Below are 18,093 nucleotides of genomic sequence, written 5' to 3'. Positions count from 1 at the left end.
AAGACTTGTTCATAAGACTTAGATAAGTGCTTGTTGAGAAAGAGATAACTCTCTGCTTCATTCATTTATATAAAATAGATAAATAATTTTAAAAAATGAAAACGAGAGAAAAGTTCTAACTTCTTCAAAGACAGGTGGGTCTTCCACTGTGCTCCAAATTAATTGAACTGTTCAAACTGAAAAAAAAGGGAAGGCAAATAAAGCTCAGAGTCTCCTTATGGGCACTGAATTCTGTGAGCTTTAGAAGAGAAAAGAACACGATAGCAAGAGGGAGCTTATATTTACAGTATTACTATGCTAAACAGCAATATCTTACTAAAGATGTCTCTCCTTTGAAAAGTGGTAACATATGCAAACTATTGAAGCAAAGGAAAGAAGTTTTTGTTAGGTAGGATAAATTAAAGGGGGCTTGTAATTTATCACCAAACTCCAACAACATCAAAATCTTTTTCCAGCACTAGAGATCAAAGATTTTCTTACAACTCCATTTTAAAAATGCATTCACTAGGATACAACTTAATTAGATCCTTTCAAAAGGATATTCTGCACTGCTTTGGGACTACTTTTACTTCAAAGAGAGAAATAGATGTTCAGATTGCTTTATTAGTGATTCCAAGCAACTCGTTCCAGGATTCAACTCTTTACCTCAAAATGGTGTTTCAGCAACCCCCGATAAGGCCAAAACAGCTTTGCCAGGGATCAGTGGCCTGCCTTACCTCTTCCTCACAGGTTTGACTCACAAAACAGCTGCAGAATAGTTTTCAGACCAGGGTTTTAAGGAAAACTGGTACCTCCATGGGGTTCTCAAAGTGTTGATGGAGCCAAATTCCCGTAGGTCAGCAAGTCCTAAGCTTTTTACACTGCTGCCACTTTCTTTTCCTCTTTGGCCTTCGCTGATGTCTTTGGCTTTTTGTCTCCCGCCTGTGGCTGCAGTCGTGTCCCTCTTCCATGCCTGGTCCCCGTTCCTCCCACCCCCAGCCAGCAGCAGTGGCTATCGCTCCATGTCTCACCGGTTTAGAAGGGGTAGTGCAGGTATTGTATCACCACTGGAAGACCTTTGGGAATGGAGCATCTTCGGTAAGATCCATTTCCTCTTACTTGACCATGAGAGAGTGATCTATCATATGAAGACAATTACAAATAATAACTCAGGCTTACTACCATCTATTCAATTCTTTTACACCACTTTTCATACAAAAATTTTCCAGGCTCTTGTTCTTCTGGTCAGGTTTTATCTCCCTTGTGCTAGTAGTTTCCACTTCTAGTGTGTTCTAGTATTGGTGTTATCAGATAACTTTTGCTCTGTGAAGACTCAGGAGTGCAGTGAATGATGACAGTGACTGACAGCTAGGTCCAGCTGGTCTGCACCGAAAGTCTCAGCTGCCTCAGTCATCTCTTTGTGGTTGGGACCATACTAAGTGTAGTGTCAGAGTGGTCTGACACATCTCTGAAGGAAAATTTAATTTGGTAAGTTTATTTGTTTTCACTGTTTGTTTACACTCACCATGAAGCAGTCATCTGTTTGTGTGTGGTAACAACGTATCTAGATTTAAATGCTGTATGTTAACAAAACTAAAAATACTATTTTTCTGGCCTGTTTATAAACAGCAGTTAGAAGCTCCCCATGAAGAGCTGCTGTCTGATGCTTTGCACAGCGTGGAAATAGAGTTGAGAAAACTTGCTGAGATACCATGGCTTTATTACGTTTTTCAACCAAATGATGATGAGGTGAGTTTGGTTAATACTTCTTGTTTCTAATTTCTTTTGATAGGGAAGAGTAAGTTAGAATCTGGAGAGGCAATTTCAGTAGTGATGGTGGATCATTTCTGTCTGCTGTGAACAAGCTTCTAAGCTTGTTGCTTTTTGTTCCCTTTTGTTCCCTTTTGTGAATTTAAAGGTTTTGAATGGTTATTTAATAAATGAAACAAGTATAGAGTTAAATCCTGAAATTATTCTTTATGGAAGTAAAATCTGGTCTTAGTTTTTGAGGTTAACTATGAATTACCGTCTCAAGCATGTAATTTCACTGTTGTTTTCTGTTAATTAAAGGTAACTATGTCTCTTCTTTCATGCAGGACCCCCCTCTGGATTATGCTAAAAGAAACAACAGAAGTACAGTGTTTCGCATAGTGCCAAAGTTTAAAAAAGAAAAAGTTCAGAAGCATAAGACCAGCCCTCAGCCTGGTATGTGTTTTGACATTACAAGAAAAATAGTAGCATTTGGGGACAATGTGATTTTATGGGTTTTTTGGTAAGAGCTGAAATGATGCACTCTACCTAAAAGTAGAGTCAAAGCGAAAAGCAACTGAGCTAACTGGCATCTTCATTAGGATGAAGATTTCTTTCAATGCATTTAGAAAGCATTCAGTAGGACCCCAAGACTTCCAAGTGAACCAAAGAACTACTGTGAAAATATTTAGATAGTTTTATCATGTGACAGGACCTGTGTCTTTGCTGTGGTTACATTTGATTAACTCATAGCAATACAAGTTGTAAGCACATCGTTTCCCTGTGAAGCTCCAATTCAGGTTTTTCAGGTTAGTTTCAGAAGGTGCGCAATAGCTTTTATCACACTGGTTTTATTAACCAGTTATTCTTAAATTTCAGATGGGTTTTAAGTTCAGCAACTGAGACAAATCAAATAAAAAGCCATGATAGTCAATACTGATTTCTTAATTAGAAGTTGAACAAACTCCACTCTCCTCTCTTCCCACTCTTACCTATGAACTTACTTCCTTAAGATTATGTCCAGGAGTTAATCAGTGATCAGATGGTCCTAAAACTGTTTCTACATCTTTGTCTTTTTAATGGACAGTTGGTCAAAATCTTGCAGGTGTTGATCAGACTTTAGATTTCAGATTAGACTTCAGTTTTCACTTCATTGTAAAACTAATCAGCATTGAATGAAGTTGCAAAATTATAGCAATAAGTAGCATAACTATCTTTTTTTCAATAAATGTGGTCTTATTAGAACTAATGTGGGCAACTAACCTTAGAGAACAATGTTTTACAGAGAGCTTATTAATGGGCTGTGTAACACAGTAGCTTAAAGAATATTTGTTGCATTAATTAAGAACACTAGAAAATGTTAATTAAAACTGGACTTGCTTGCTGCCATTGCTATATTTGAGGTATGGTTGATATTTTAATTTTACATGTTAATTAGTTTTTGAAGGCTTCTCCTCTCCCTGGATGACTACTAATAAATTAATGGTATAAAGCAGAACAACATCAGACTTTGCGTCACTGATCCTAAGATGGTGTAATGTGAATTTGTTGGGACATGAGGTTTTAAAGGCTTTACTGAAGAAAGTGGAGTAAAGCTGAAAGCATGGCTGCAAAGCAAAGAACCCCAACTTTGTTTAGATACTTTCTCATGTTAACTGCTAACCTGTAACCTGCATGTAAAAAGGAAATTGTCAGTTTTTGTGGAAATGACACCTCTAACCTTTCCCCTTGCTAGCACGGCAATTCTACTCTGTTTTCCACTCTCTTTGGCCTAACCTTTGCTTGTGATGCATTTGAGCATGTAGAAATTAAGGGGGTTTTGCTCTTAACTTTGGTAGTTCAAAAATGGGGCACAGATGAAGTTGCTGCTTGGCTGGATCTGCTCAGTTTGGGAGAGTACAAAGAAATCTTCATCAGCCATGACATCCGAGGCTCTGAGCTTTTACATCTGGAAAGGCGAGATCTTAAGGTATTTCCTTTGTGCTACTTTTCTGCTATTGACCATTTTCTTTGACAAAACAACAACCAACTTTTCTTCTTTCCCTGCACTTGTTATGTGCTTGTAGCTTGGCTTACACTGTGCAAATATGCAATAAACTAATACACGCTGTCCTTTGGCCTGATTTTCTGAAGTGCTGACTTGTACTTGCAACCAAGAATATCTGTGTTATCCGAAATTTCCTTTTTTTGCACGTTATGTAGAATGATAGCATTATAGTTTATGTCAGAAGGCATAGGAAAAGCACGTTTGATATCTTACTGACATCAGTGTAATACAATGTTATCTTCAAGAGTTCATCGTTTCCATTAAACAGGATCAGTATGAATCAGTTGAAGGTGGTGATAATAATTTTGAATCTATCTACTGCAAGGTCAGCAGCTACGAGCAGCTGTTCTGCTTCAGGTGATTTATTGTGTATATATTGGATATAGTGCGTGTGAGAGTGATAAGCAGCTTAATAAATTGCGGCATTAGACTTACATAGCGTTGGTGTTTGTGTGTCAAAATAGACCTTCACAATAGGTTTTCTCATCCCTGACCAACCTCTGCCTAATTTTAGCTGTATAGATTTAAAAAAGAGCACCTTCCTTTGTCTCCAAAATTGTAAAACTTTCTTCCTCTGAGGTCAGACTGATAAGTTTTGCAGGGAGAAATGTTACCTGGCAGTCTGAGGCTGTTGTTTGAGCTTGCTGGTCTTTTTCAAGAACGACTTAAGTGCATCCATTATATGTAATAGAGGCTGTATCTTTGGGGATTCGTTAGATTACTTTTTCCGGGAACTCAGTAGTAATGAGTTCTTGATAATGTGTTTTGCAACTGCTTTTAGCACGTAAGAGAGGAAATAGGATATTGTATAAATCGCAAACATTCACATTTAGAGTGCAAGTCATTGCTCTAGCCACAGCGCAGTGGTCTCCAGATAGAGGCAATACTTTCATACAAACGTGCCATTTTTTGTGAAGTTTCTTACATAGTATGAAATCCTGACGTTATATGGTAGCGCTTACATTGCATGACTGTTGCAGTAGAATGCAGCTGCTAAAGATAGCTGTGTTTGAGATGATCTATTTGGCTGTTGTGTGTTATTTTACCCTTTGGTATTAGATCACCTAAGCTTCTTTCCATGGAAGTTAAATTCCTTTCTTTCAGGATAGTTCCTGACATGGAGGGACAGTTTCAGGACAGTCCCTCCCTGCAAAAATTTGGAAATAGAAAACTGTCCAAGCAATCCCCCACAGTGTTCCAGTGATGGATGTTGCAAGTCCCTGTTCTGAATGGGCACTGAACAAATTTAAAACTTAGCTGGGAAACTCAGCATCACACAATGCATAGGTTTGCTAAAATATTAAGAAATCTTAAAAAAAAAAATCAAGATGTCAAATTTGTTGGAATAAATGATGGTGGGTAAGATCAGTGTTAAACTAGACATGGCTTCTGGCCATGCCTCGTTTCTGATAGGTACCAATTTGACTGCATGCCCAGAAGACTGGCACTTCAACCAAGTAAATATCTGCAGCAGGGTAATCATCAACCTGTTATCCCTGTTGCTAAGACTCATGCTGATTCAGCATAAATAAAACCCCGCCGCAAAGGCCTATGCCCTGAAATATGTAAAAGCTTGTCTTAGAGCCTACAGAGAGACAGACTTTTACTGTCCCCTCTATCTAGTGCTGCCTGAAAGCACATATGAGGTTTTAAATTGCTCAGCATAGCTGGACGAGGATTCGTTCTACGCAAATTTCCAAGGGTATATTCTGTGCTAGCAGAAGTCTTGCTCTAGAATTGCCCCATCTGCTTGTTAGCAGAGCTGAGAGCTTCCAGGGCAGTGCTGTTCATAAGGTAGGCCAGGCTTTTGGCCAAGCATGGCTTGCACTCTATGTAGCAATGCTGAATTTAAATAGCAGAGTTTAACATTCATCCTGTTTGTCACATACGGGGCATGATCTCTGCAGGGAGCCAATTAAGGATGGCTCGGGGAGCCTGCAGTTTTCTGACCAGTGACCTGAATTGGTGTCAAGAAGTGTAATGTGGTACCTAGGAAATGAGGAACACATCACAAGCTGCCCTGTTAATTTTTCCCCCCTTTGGCTATCGAGGTGTACAGATGAGTCTTCAGTGCTCTTGAGAGCTGTAATCTGTCTACAGCCTCTCCTCCAGTGCAAGGCTTGTGCTTCCTGCCAAGCTAAATGGGCTCGCCATTGATTCACAAGCTCTTAAGTCATGTGCAATAGATTTACCTCCATTACCTCTCATGTCGACAACAGGAAAAATCGTTGCCTGTTTTAATTGAATCCTCTGGGCCCACCTTTCTTTCTGTGGTCAAAAGTAGAGATGAAAAGCAGTACAGAAAAGGATTTGATGAAACTCTCTTCCTTTGCACTCATCACTGAAATAGATCAATACGTTGACTGAATAATTGGACACCTCTAATTATATTTCTGCGTAGCTTGTGGATCCCATTCTTGGTTAGCTCTGTGTGTGGCAACTGGCAAATGGAGAACACCTCCAAGAGGAACCAGATAATTCTCTCCACCCAGCCCCTGCAGTAATACCCTTTTTCCAGCCTCCTATGCCTGATTTTATTTAGGCATAGACCTATCTATGCCTAATCTTAGACTTTTACACCCATGTGATTATCTTTCTCTTGAGGAAGGGCTGGGCAGTGAATTGTGAACTGTGCTGTAGAAACTGTAGAAAGAAAGCTTGTCGTGATTTTTTTTTAACTTTCTTTTACAAGCAAACTCATTGAAAACTAGACTCTCATTTTTCTGAAAGAAATACTGGCATCTTAGCATTGATAAGCTTGTTCCTATGCACACAACTTAGTAATAATCAGAACTGCAACACATTTGGTAGGACTGGAGTGACATCTCCTTAGAGCTCCATAGCAATGTTGGTTTATTTGGAGAGAGGGTTTCCATGCCTCATGTCAGCTTGATGAGCACTGCCAGTCAAGCTGAAGTCTGTGCTGAGGACTGCGGCATTTCATCTCTCTGTTTCACAGTAGCGTGTTTGCATTTAAAATGTATTGTAAGATTTGTCAGACTTTGGGCATGCTAGATGGCTTTTGACACTGGGAATGCAAGTAGGGTAGGTTTCTCATCTGGAAGATGTTAATATTAAGGGGTGTTTATATAAATTGTTTGGTAGTATTACATTGGTGGTATGCTTGGCCAAAATCTGTGGGGCAAACCTGGAATAAATGGGTTCTTGGCTAAGCAGACAGGCAATCACCATAATATAATGCAGACAAAGAACTCCTGAAAGCTGTTGCAAGAATTTTCATCAGCTTTTTCTTGCCCAACCTTCCTTTTTCTTTCTGAGAATTTTTTGAGCCCTACCTGCTGAAGGCCTAGAGATGGCAAAGTGGGTTGGGAGAGCAGAAGGAGAGGCGATCCTGTAGTTTTAAGGCCATAGCTGGGGAAAAAGAAGGACCATTTTCTTCCTCAAACTCTGGCTAGCGTATTGTCTTCAAAACCATATTTTAGTCAATTTGAATTTTTGTTCATTAGATATGGACAGATTATATAGATAGTGATGAAACTCATGCATGCACAAAAATGCAGACATCTTTGGGGATCTTGTTTTTTGTATGATGCATGATAGGCTGCTGGTTTAGTCTGAGATGAGAGAATTTCTGCAAACTTTCCTCCATCAGTAGTAAACTGAGAATACTAGATAGCATCTAGTGTCACGAATGTATAAATTTTAATTTCCTCCAAACGAAACTATTACACAAGCATAAAAATTCAGAGTTTATCTTGTTGGTTGTTTTTTTTTTTCCCCTGGAAACGTGGCAGAATTTATCAAAAGGGTCCCAAAAATTGCGATGAGGCTCTTGAGACTTGCTGTTCTGATCTACATTACAGCATCTTCAACTGGAACAGAAAGAAAACCAAAACCTCTTGCCCCTGAAACATAGGTGTTGTTAACGATACTTTGTAAAGGTTGGTGGAAAAAGTGACTGAGTTTTCTGGGAATTTCATAATATGATTCTTTCCTCTGATCTTAGAAGTCTGGCAGCATCTCACTATGTTGCTTATCCAACAGAAGCTCTACTCATGAAAAATGTTTGTTCTGAAGAATTTGCAAGTTCTTAACCTTTAACACGTGTGGCTTCTTGTGGTTTCGAAAATATCCTCACGGGTTTTTCCTTATGTAGGATTTCCTCCACATAACAACTAGGCTATTTCAGTAGTTTCAATAGTCGTGTGTATTTTTGATTCATTGGAAAATTAAGTTTAGCATAAAAAAGAAAATATTCTCCAAATCTAAAATGATAAATATTACTGTCATTGTGGGACGAGTTTAACAACTACTACCTACATCAATTCTCTTAACTTAAAAATTAGTACTACATTTTTTTTATAAGTGAGATGACCATTAGCGGAAACAAAATATAAATTGATGTGATGTGGAAAATCAGTTTTTCTTCAGATAGTTTTACGAACAGCACTTGATTTGGGGACTTTTATGAACATATCTTGAACTCTTTCATGCTGACACCTTTGTGCCAAAGTGCTGTAAAGGATGGTCATGTATTTGTAATACTGACAGTTTTCAACTGAAGAAACAACCCGGGTTTTTTTCCATCTCTAACATAACCAGAATTCAATCTTAACTCTCTGAAAATTAATCCACCTGTTTAATCTGTGCTGTGCTACATTTACAATAAAATAACTCATGCCCAACTTACCACCTCTTTCTTCCTTTGGAGAAATGGAGGAAATTAATTGCATGCTAACACTTTTAAGTAATATAAAGTGCAGATTTTCTGAAGTTTCTGTGGCTGTGGAAAGGTAGATACAGTCTTTGCATAGAGTATGTACAGAATATTATATATGGTTTCATTTTTCACTCTGTATGAGAGTAATTATTTCAAGCTGCTTAATTACACTCCCTTCCTTTTAATGTCTTCATAATAGAAAACCTTCCTATTAAAATGAAAGGATTTCTATTTCAGAAAACTAGATAGTGAAACGTTTCTAAGGTTTTTGTATTTAATCACAATCTATTTATATAAGGTTTATTCTACAAATAAGTAGTGTTTGAATCTGCCACTTGCTCAACATCACTAACACAAGGATTTTAAAGAGTTTTTCAAAGCTGGATTTTACAGGTAAGGGAAGCAGATTTCCACCAAACTGAGCTAAAAATTCATTAGTGCAGTTGGGCATCATTAGCACAGCGGCTCCTCTGACCATTGGACCAGTCAAATTGAAAAAGGATGCTGCTAAAGCTGTTATTAATGCTGGAAGAGGTTTGCTGCAAAAATTTCTTGTCTGTTGTCACTCGTACGGAGATGGGTCCCGGAATCTAATATTAGAAACATTTCAGCTGATGTGATTGCTCTAGTGGTGGCTACAAGGAGATTTACGCTTGTGCTTTTTACATTTTCCTTTGGGACGTGACTGTCATGTTTCTGAGAATTTTTCTTACAGCTCTCTAATCGAGAAGATCCATGTTAGGAGACGTAAGCCTTTTGGAATGAAAAACAAATGCTTACCTTTTCTATTGCTCTCTAAAGGGAAGTTGTCCTACATGCCTGTAGCCGTTACATCCACTTTCCCTCGAGAAACTGGGGATGTGTGCGTTTGTTGATTAAAACAGACATCACAGGGCCTCAGATCAAGTGACATTGCTGGACAGAAGCTCTAATCCATCACATCCTACCAAGCATTTGATTGCTGTATTAGAGAGGAGGGGGAGATTGTTCTTTTGTTGCCAGAAATTGCGAAAGGTTTTTGTACTTAGAAGTCAAGCGAAAGATGTTTTTGACAGATATTGCAGTGCCTTGGGTTGTCATTATTGCAGGTAAGTAATTTTCTGTCTGCAAGACAGAGAGGCATTCATTGTATGCTCTAAGCAATTTTTTTTGTTAGGCAACACTTGCTAGTGCCATAGAATGTTTTCCGGTTATCGTTGATTGCAGCGAGCACATTTCTAGACATTTGTTGCATGGCTAGATCATAATCAATGGGTTGGGGTTTTTTTCCTTTTCTGTAAATAAACTTTCTTCTTTTTCTCTTTTTTTTCTTTTCTTTTTTTTTTTTTTAATTTCTGTAGGACCTGGGGATAACGAAAGTGGGTCATATGAAGCGAATTCTCCAGGGAATTAAAGAGCTCGGCAAGAACACCCCTTTGTCTGAAGTGTAATTATGCTGGTGCTCTCCCTAGAGAGCGAAGGGAAAGTTGCTGGAGAAGCAAAGCTGTTGCAGGCACTTAGCTGTCTTTGTAGTTTACTCTATGGAAGAATAAGCACCGGTGTGTTTGTACAGGCTAGTATCTCCGAATTCTTGTATGGTGAAGAGCTTGCTGCAAGCGTACAAAAGGATTTGTGCCAAAAAAAAAGAAAAGGTGGTATGTTCTGCGAAGACATTTTCTTGGTGTGCAAACTTGGCCAGTTCAGATAAGCACATTTTGGTAAATCGATTGGTTTATGGTGAACTGCACTGACTGGAAAATATAATCGAGAAATGATTGCTTTGCTTACATGCAGCTCAGTATGCCTCTCTTTACACTGCACTGCAGCAAGATACCACTGTACAGCATGAGGTTGTCCGGTTATCCTTCCGAGGCACAGCTTCATAAAACCTCCCGTGCAGGAGACCGAGAGGTTTTGGAGGTTCAACACGTGAGCCTAGCAGTGCCGCAGGTACCCAGCACTCACTGGCCACGCAGAATGGGGGAGAGATACCTTGTGATACCATGAATGCAAACTATAATGCATGGTGTGCCTGCCTGAATCGTCTGTTGTTCTGTTGCATGACACATCTGATACTTTAAACACTTGAACAACTTTTATATCGGTTTGAATGAGATTTAATTTATTACTACTTGAGTGTCTTTTTTTTTTTTTTTCAGTTTCAGGCACTTTTCTATTCTTCAGTGTTGTGTTATGCCTAAAATGTGTTCTACGGCAGAGGATGTGTGGGTGTGGAAACTTAGCATTTGTGCCATATTCAGCAGATTATATGCATTATATATGATTGAAACACTGTACAGTTAGATTTTTAAATATACCATGTACAGAAGGTATATCAGGTAACTAACTTATGAGTATTTTTGAAAGACCGGTACCTCACAAAAATATCAATTGGCTTCCTGCATGGAAAATGATAAAGAATTTTCTCATGGTGCATTTTAATGTAGTTATTCAGTTATCTTAAACATCTGTAGCATATTTGAACTTTTAGGCACTAATGGTTTTATTTATTCTATTATTCAAAAAGCAGGTTGAAAGACTAATGAAAAATTTTTACAGGAAAATTCATTTTAGTTATACATAAGAAGAGTTTTAAAATGTAGCAGCTGATTTGATTTTTGTGGGGTAAGCTTTTACTCATTACTAACTTACTATTAATTTAAAAATGTCTCTGTATGCGTTTCTTTACAAAGTCATCAATTTGTTTCTTGTCAGCACTCCTACATCGGTAGATCATAAAAATTTAAAAAACAAACTCTAAGGTTTTACGCTATGCATGCAAAGATGAATCACATGCAAGATAGTAATCCATGAGTGTAAACAGGTTAAAAAATGAAAAACATCTTTGTTTAGAAATTGCGTTAGACCAGAACTTGTAAGCTTATTTACAGTTTACTTAAACAAAACATAGCTTCATAATTGAATTTCCTGGTTAATTTTTCACAAAGATGTTAATCTAGTAGAAAAATAATTTGCGTATATCTACAAAAAAACCTACTCAAATGTTTGAGATGAGATGATATTGCACCACCTGCCAGAAAACTTGCACAGAATCGCTCTCTCCTTGCTGTTCCTAACAATGCGTCATTGCGGCATGAGGAACACTTGACTTTTACTTAATCGAGTAGGTTTGACATTTCTTACAGATTAAAGAGTATCTTAGTATCTATTTATGTTTTCCTGGTAGGCAGCAGAGTAAGGTTTCATTTGTTTCTTCCAAAGCTTATTTTCCCCGTTAAAGGGGCCAACGTCAAGTACTGCATCCTACTTTTGCCCTCCCTTTCTCATGAGTACGATGGGAGTCGTCCCTTGGAAAGTAGACGGGAATCGTCTCTTGGAAAGTAAAATCTATTCCCCTCATTGTTTTATTGCAAAAAAAAATTCAAAAGGAGCAAAATAGGCTTTGTTTATATCCAATTATAGTACTATGTGCTCTTGCTGCTGTAGGTTCAACAAGCACCACTCTGGGAGCTCTGTGGACATAATTGATTATTCTGGTAAACAAACAAAAGTAAAAGGCTATGTTCCATTAGGTTTTCCATAAAAAACAAGCCAAAATCCCTTTACCAAGTGACATGATTTTCATGCTGTTGTATGAAAAGCATATGCAAACAATGGAAAGATTATATATTTTTTTTAATGTACTTGACATTGACCCCTTTAATAATGTTCAGATGGCATCCGTCAAATCTTCGCAAGTTGCATTCCTTTTCTCTTTTGTTCTCCATAAAAAGAAAATGCAAACAATGGAAAGATTATATATTTTTTTTTAATGTACTTGACATTGACCCCTTTAATAATGTTCAGATGGCATCCGTCAAATCTTCGCAAGTTGCATTTCCTTTTCTCTTTGTTCTCCGTAAGCTATGCTATATTTTAATGTGTGGCAGCATTCTAATACATCGATGTTACAGTAGACTATGTAGTTAATCTTCCTGGTCGATTCAAGGACATAATACATGGAAGAACTTTCTTTGCTTTCCTGATTGTAGGATACACTCTCTTTACAACTTTCAGCCTTGCTATCTGCCGTGCGTTAAGATGGGCTATGGAACAGGATCTCTTCGGGTTGCTGTAGAGGTCTGCGCTGAGTATATTAAAAAATGGGAGCTGCTTTTATGCAAGGGAAAATGGGCAAGTGGTGTTTGTAATGCAATGTTCTTATGGCACTCCTCAAATTACCTCAGTATAGGACAACTGATCACTTGTCTTTGTATAGTTCATTTTTTTTACATGACCACCAAAGAATTTAACTTTGATTGTCCTAAGCAGAAGTTTTTTTAAAATGTGCAAGTAGGAAAAAAATTGTAAGCATCATTTATGCTGTATTTATTAGATGCCCAGGAGAGCAAATTTTATGCAACTCTATGCCTTAGACTAGTGTTGGCTATCAAATCCAAATGCGTCTGACAAGGAGGCTCAAAATATTTTACGGGGTTTCTCTGCCGAGGTCATGGGTCGTAACTGTGTTTAGTGATGTGGCTTTTCTACAGAAAGACTTTTGAACACAGTGTTACTATCTCATGATTATTGTAATTTCCAAGTATTGTTTTTTTTCCTTACTGCTGTAAAAGTCCCAGCTCCTAGAACTAAGGACATACATAGCTACCTTTTTAAAGAACTGAATTCTTTATAATTTAATCCTGATGTTTAAAGTGCTTCAAAGCATACATCCCAATATTTCAATGAAAATAAGGTAAACACATCCCCTAAAAGTAGTTAGTTTTTTGGAAAACAAGTTATCCCAATAGATCTTGTGGAGCCCGATTCAACATGCTAGATTAATCAAGACAAAAAATCACTATACCAAGTTTACTGGATGAATTTTTTGCTCCTAGACGAATACGCTTGATTTCTGTGGTCAGTCAGCATACCTTAAAATCTGAAAGGAATACAGAGCAACCGGCGTTTTTTTGAAGTGGCTGGTATTCATATAGGTGAAATGCCCTACACCTCAGGAAGAGGAAGAGGAGAAATGCATGTTTTAAAATGGCAGCAGATTGCTAAGAGCATGTTTCTGTTTTGTCATTTTTGAATAGGGTTTTTCCAGTTCACTGTATTCAATTGCTGTAGCAACCTCTGATTTGGGTCATGCAAGTGTTGCCTTTATAATGCCTAATGCCTTCTTCTTAGAAACTGAATGAAATCAGGCAAACTCATGGTTGCAGGTGTTGGGGTTTTTTTACAATACTTTAAAGAAAAAACTTGTTCAAAAATGAAATTTTTTATATGATGGCAATTGCAAATTTTCCTTGTGATACATTTTTATGTATTTCCCTTTAACCACTATTTTTTCTCTTGAACATCTCTTTCTTTCAAAGAAAAATATTTTAAACTTGGAAGAACAGTAAAATGTAAAGTGTGTGATCAAAAACCCTCCCAGACTATTTCAATCCAGTATTTCTTACTTTGGGACTGGAGTAAACATGCTTGGTCCTGTAAATAATAAATAGAAATCATCTTTCTCTCTCCATCCCTGCCCAAAGAAATTCATACTGCAATGTTGTATAACTGTAATGCGAACAAGAACAACTGATTTTTTTTATAATGGCCCATTTCATATTTTCCTGTGCTTTTTGTAGAGAAATAGATAACCTGCCAGTTTTGAGTTTTTAATTGAACTCAGCGATGCTAATTCACTTAATGAAAATTTCATAATGCCTTCGTAATGAACAGATCTTATTTCACGGGTAAAATTATCAGTGTTTTTCAGTGCATCTAGTCTTCCTTTTGGGAAGACTGGCAGGAGACCTTTTTCACATGTAATGGAAAATTAATATATACAGCAAATATGAGAGGATGTTCCATAGTCCTACTTTAAAAAAAGATGTAAAACTACGTATTACACATACATAGATAATTCCACAATGGACATGTAAGACAAAAACCCCCGCAGTGATTCCATTTTGCTCGATGCTTCCTATTAATGATTGCATTACTAATGTTTACTACTGTTTCTCCATTGCTCTCTCTGTGCCCCTAAGTATTAAGTTCTTGCATATAAGTTTGACAGCTCTGGTAACTAATAATTAGCATTGCAAAAAGTCTTTGTGAAAGGTGAAGTCACAAGCGATGTATATTGTTGAGGATAACCGAGCTGGAGCAATATATTTAGCTTACAACCAGGAAATCATCTTGTCACTCCTGTGAGTAAGTGAGAGCCACAGAAAAGTATATAATTATAAATTTATTTTTTCACCCCGATCACATAAGTACCTCTCAACTGCAGCGTCCTGAGTGTTACATTTATACCACGGGCTCGCCCATTTTTTTGATTCTGTTTTCATAGATTGTATGTTGTGGTATGATTTTCATATCATCCAGGTTTGATGCTGCTTATTCTAACTGCGAAGATTTAATGTTTGCAGGAACTGTACATGACTGTATTGCTGTCTTACATAAAAGGAGGAGGTTTTGATGACTTGAGGAAGCTGAGGAGTTTGGACAGGACTTAAAACATCTCTGCTGCCTCTTCAGAGATGAATGGTAGTGTCAGCAGGATTGATAAAGCATTATTTGGTAATCATCAATAGAAGATCTTTACTGGTTGTATAAATTCCTGTATTTATATATAGAATATAGTGTGGAAATGGATCTTTTTTACAAAAAGAAAAAAATTTTCTAGTTCTTTTCTACTACTGTTGCATTAGGTTTAATAGCTCTGTTAATGGTTAGCTTATGTACTTGAAATGCTCGTTTCTGCCATACAGAAGCCCAGTCTGTTTCTCAGAAATTATATTCCATTTGGAAGCCATCTGGAGACTCCTAGGAGACTATTCCTGTAGCCAGTTGGAGCTAATACCAAAATGCATAGCAACTTCTGTAGGCTTAATAGTGATTGCCCTCAATATTTTAACTGAAAAAAATGTTTTTGAAAGGTTTTTTTTCAGCCTGTAGAATTAAACTTAAAATGTTATCCCCTCATCAACTGTAAAAAATGAAATATTAGCACTGTTAACACTTTGGCAAACTAACAAAATGTTGGCAATTACAGACCTGAGAGTATTCCTGGACAAATTGTAATGAGTTTAGCTGCAGTGGTTAAAGACCTACACCTTCAGAGCAGTCAACACAAAATTCATATATTTACTTGGTAGAATTATAAACATCTATTTTAAATAATTGAAGACCTTGTCTCCCGGTTGACACAAGCGCTTTTTATATACACTTTTTGATGGGATTTTGAGTTCATATAACCTGTTGCTTATATTAGCAAGGGCAGAAGAAGCTGGTTGCATAATTTATGTTTAACACAGGTCACGTCTCTACTAATGTTCTCACACTGCTTCCCAGCTCCTGTGTCTGGATGACTTCCCGGCTGCTTGGCAAGACGAGACCCTCGCATGTCTTCCCCCGTTTCCGTTCAGAAGAGCTGGACAGGCAGGCTAGGAAAAAGCTGTAGGATGCCTCAGGAGATCTAGATTGACCAGGGCTTCAGGCTCCGAAGTCTAGCGTAGCCATGGTGGACTAAAATCCTTCAAGTTATACTCCTGCAATCCCCGCTGAAAGCTGTATTTAGCTTGCCATACCACTAACAATTAACACTAGCTACTGGAATGCCCTTGGAAAGAGAAGTGTTTTGGCTAACTCCACCACCTGTGTAAGACTTTGAAAATACCAGAAATTCTGGTAGCTATTAGTAGGACAAGTATGCAAGTGACTATATTTTATTCTATGGAACAAACACTTGGAAAAATATATTTGTAGTACGATTGAAAGATTAGTGTTAGGATTGAAAAGATACTGAAGGTAAAAGCAGTATGGTACAAAGTTTAAAGTAATTTGAATTATTTTTTTTCCAAATTCATTGGAAACTATTCTTTTAGGAAGCTGTGTTTGATCCAGATATAGTTATGTTATACTAGACCATGTGAACTGGAAGATGAAACCAGGAAGAAATGAACTAAAAGTAAAATTGGGTAGTTTGTTTTCATGATGGAAACCATGTGAAAAGCCAAAAATAAAATCCCCACAGTGCCCCAAATCCCTACTATGAATATTTAAAGTGAATTCGCATTTTAAGTCCTACTTTTATTAAAATAAAGTATTAATTGGATAGAAAACTTTTTAATTTAATTAATAACCTGATGTGGATGTCATTAACAGGGAAAGAGTTACAGATAGGACTCTGTTTTTCTCCCTGTGTTAGCTGAAGTACGCTCTGTTTGGGACTAATTCTCTTTGCAGTTACAGTCAATTATTATCTGAATGGGGAGGTTGAGGAAAGCCGTTCGAAGCTGCTTGGTCTTGCTTTTCAGGGAGAGAACGTGTGTGCTTAGAGTAGGGCCTGGGGGCCCTTAATGAGAATTTTAAGAATATAAGGTTTTCTACTTGGACAGTTTGTGAAGGTTTACAAGGAGCACACAGGCATGCAGATACCCACTGTGAAGGTTTGTAGTGGCACTGTCCTCTCACAACATGCCATCTCTATATATTGAAATAGGCATTTGGACTGTACCGCTTATCCAGATTTCAGAGGATTTTCTACAAGCATCTGTCACTTGTGTCCATACTTTCTGTCCTGGATTTCTGTCTCCTTAAAAAGTGCACTTTGAAAAATGCAGTTGTCCATATATGACAAAAATTACCATTTTTCCCCTCAAGGAGCACAGTTTGTGAACCTGTCCTGAAATAATTTGTTTCATTAGCCACTCTCTTACATCATGTCCTTTGAATCCTAAAAGAGCTGAAACATGGGACCTCCCTAAAGCTGCCAGTTACCTAGTAATTTCGTTTGCTGAAGCTTGTATGTTGAGGGGATCATCAAAGGGCAAGATAATATTCACAGCAGAAGATGAGACGTGCAATAGATGGGATTTGTACGTAAAGAGTACAAGCTGCTGAGGAGCTTCTGAGAGGTGAAGAGGGCCTGATCTCTGCACCCGAGATCTGGCCCTTCTTCGTTGCTGTCATCACACACAAATCATTTAATGACATATAATACTAGCAGCTTCCTGTCTTAATTCACGGTGATGGCAAATGTATCAGTTAGTACTAACAAAACTTCTCACTGTCACAATTGTACGTCCAGAGCAGGTATCTTTAAATGCCGAGCACTATGGAATTGCATGAATGTATTTGTAGTGTATGTTCTGGCATTTAAAAAAGCAAACTTCATCTAAAGGTATTTTGAAGGTCATGAGAGGATCCCAGCCCAACATGGGTGGTTTCTCTCATTAGCCAGGCTTGTCACTTCAACTAGTATTCCAGTCAAGTACAGCTGTTAGTTAATTCTGTAGTAACATCCGCTTACTTGCATGAGTGGATGCATAAAGTGCACATGGAAGTGTTGCAGAGATGTGACACTGTCTAGTTTTCTGAATAACTCATATATTTGGGTCTGAATAGCATTTTGTAGCAAAAAGCTGAAACACACGATTTCCACTCAATTCAAAACATATTCAATAGAAAATGAAAACATCTAACGTGATTTATACTGGTTTAGGTAAAAATTGCTGCGCACTCGGTAGCTTCTGCCCTTTGTTTCCCCTTGGTCCTCTTCACTCCACAGGAAAATTCATCATCTTCGCAAACATATAGATCTGTTGGGACTTAGGCATGTGCTTAGCTTTAAACTGCACTTTAGTCCCCCTTGGAGATTGCTCATGTATTTCAGTTTTAGCATTTGTGTGTAAGCCCACAGGGGATTTGGGTAGGT

The 18,093-nt window shown here is 37.8% G+C and overlaps 1 protein-coding gene across 2 annotated transcripts in view; it reads left to right on the top strand.

Moving 5' to 3' along the window:
• The window catches only part of DGKH (diacylglycerol kinase eta), a 78,204-nt gene extending 66,084 nt beyond the window's left edge, over positions 1–12,120 (top strand). The window contains exons 26-29 of one of the 2 annotated variants that reach the window (XM_009275639.2): positions 1,609–1,728; positions 2,076–2,184; positions 3,567–3,697; positions 9,797–12,120. In XM_009275639.2, the coding sequence (XP_009273914.1) occupies positions 1,609–1,728; positions 2,076–2,184; positions 3,567–3,697; positions 9,797–9,886 (450 nt within the window). In that variant the 3' untranslated portion in view covers positions 9,887–12,120. The remainder of the gene's footprint in view (positions 1–1,608; positions 1,729–2,075; positions 2,185–3,566; positions 3,698–9,796) is intronic. The other variant, XM_009275640.2, reaches the window with a different exon arrangement.
• Positions 12,121–18,093: the final 5,973 nt, after the last annotated feature.

The sequence above is a fragment of the Aptenodytes forsteri genome, unplaced genomic scaffold (assembly GCF_000699145.1).
Source record: "Aptenodytes forsteri isolate BGI_AS27 unplaced genomic scaffold, ASM69914v1 Scaffold172, whole genome shotgun sequence".
Lineage (NCBI taxonomy): Eukaryota > Metazoa > Chordata > Aves > Sphenisciformes > Spheniscidae > Aptenodytes > Aptenodytes forsteri.
Note: the sequence above shows the minus strand (reverse complement) of the source record. Positions and strands in the feature narration are given on the sequence as shown.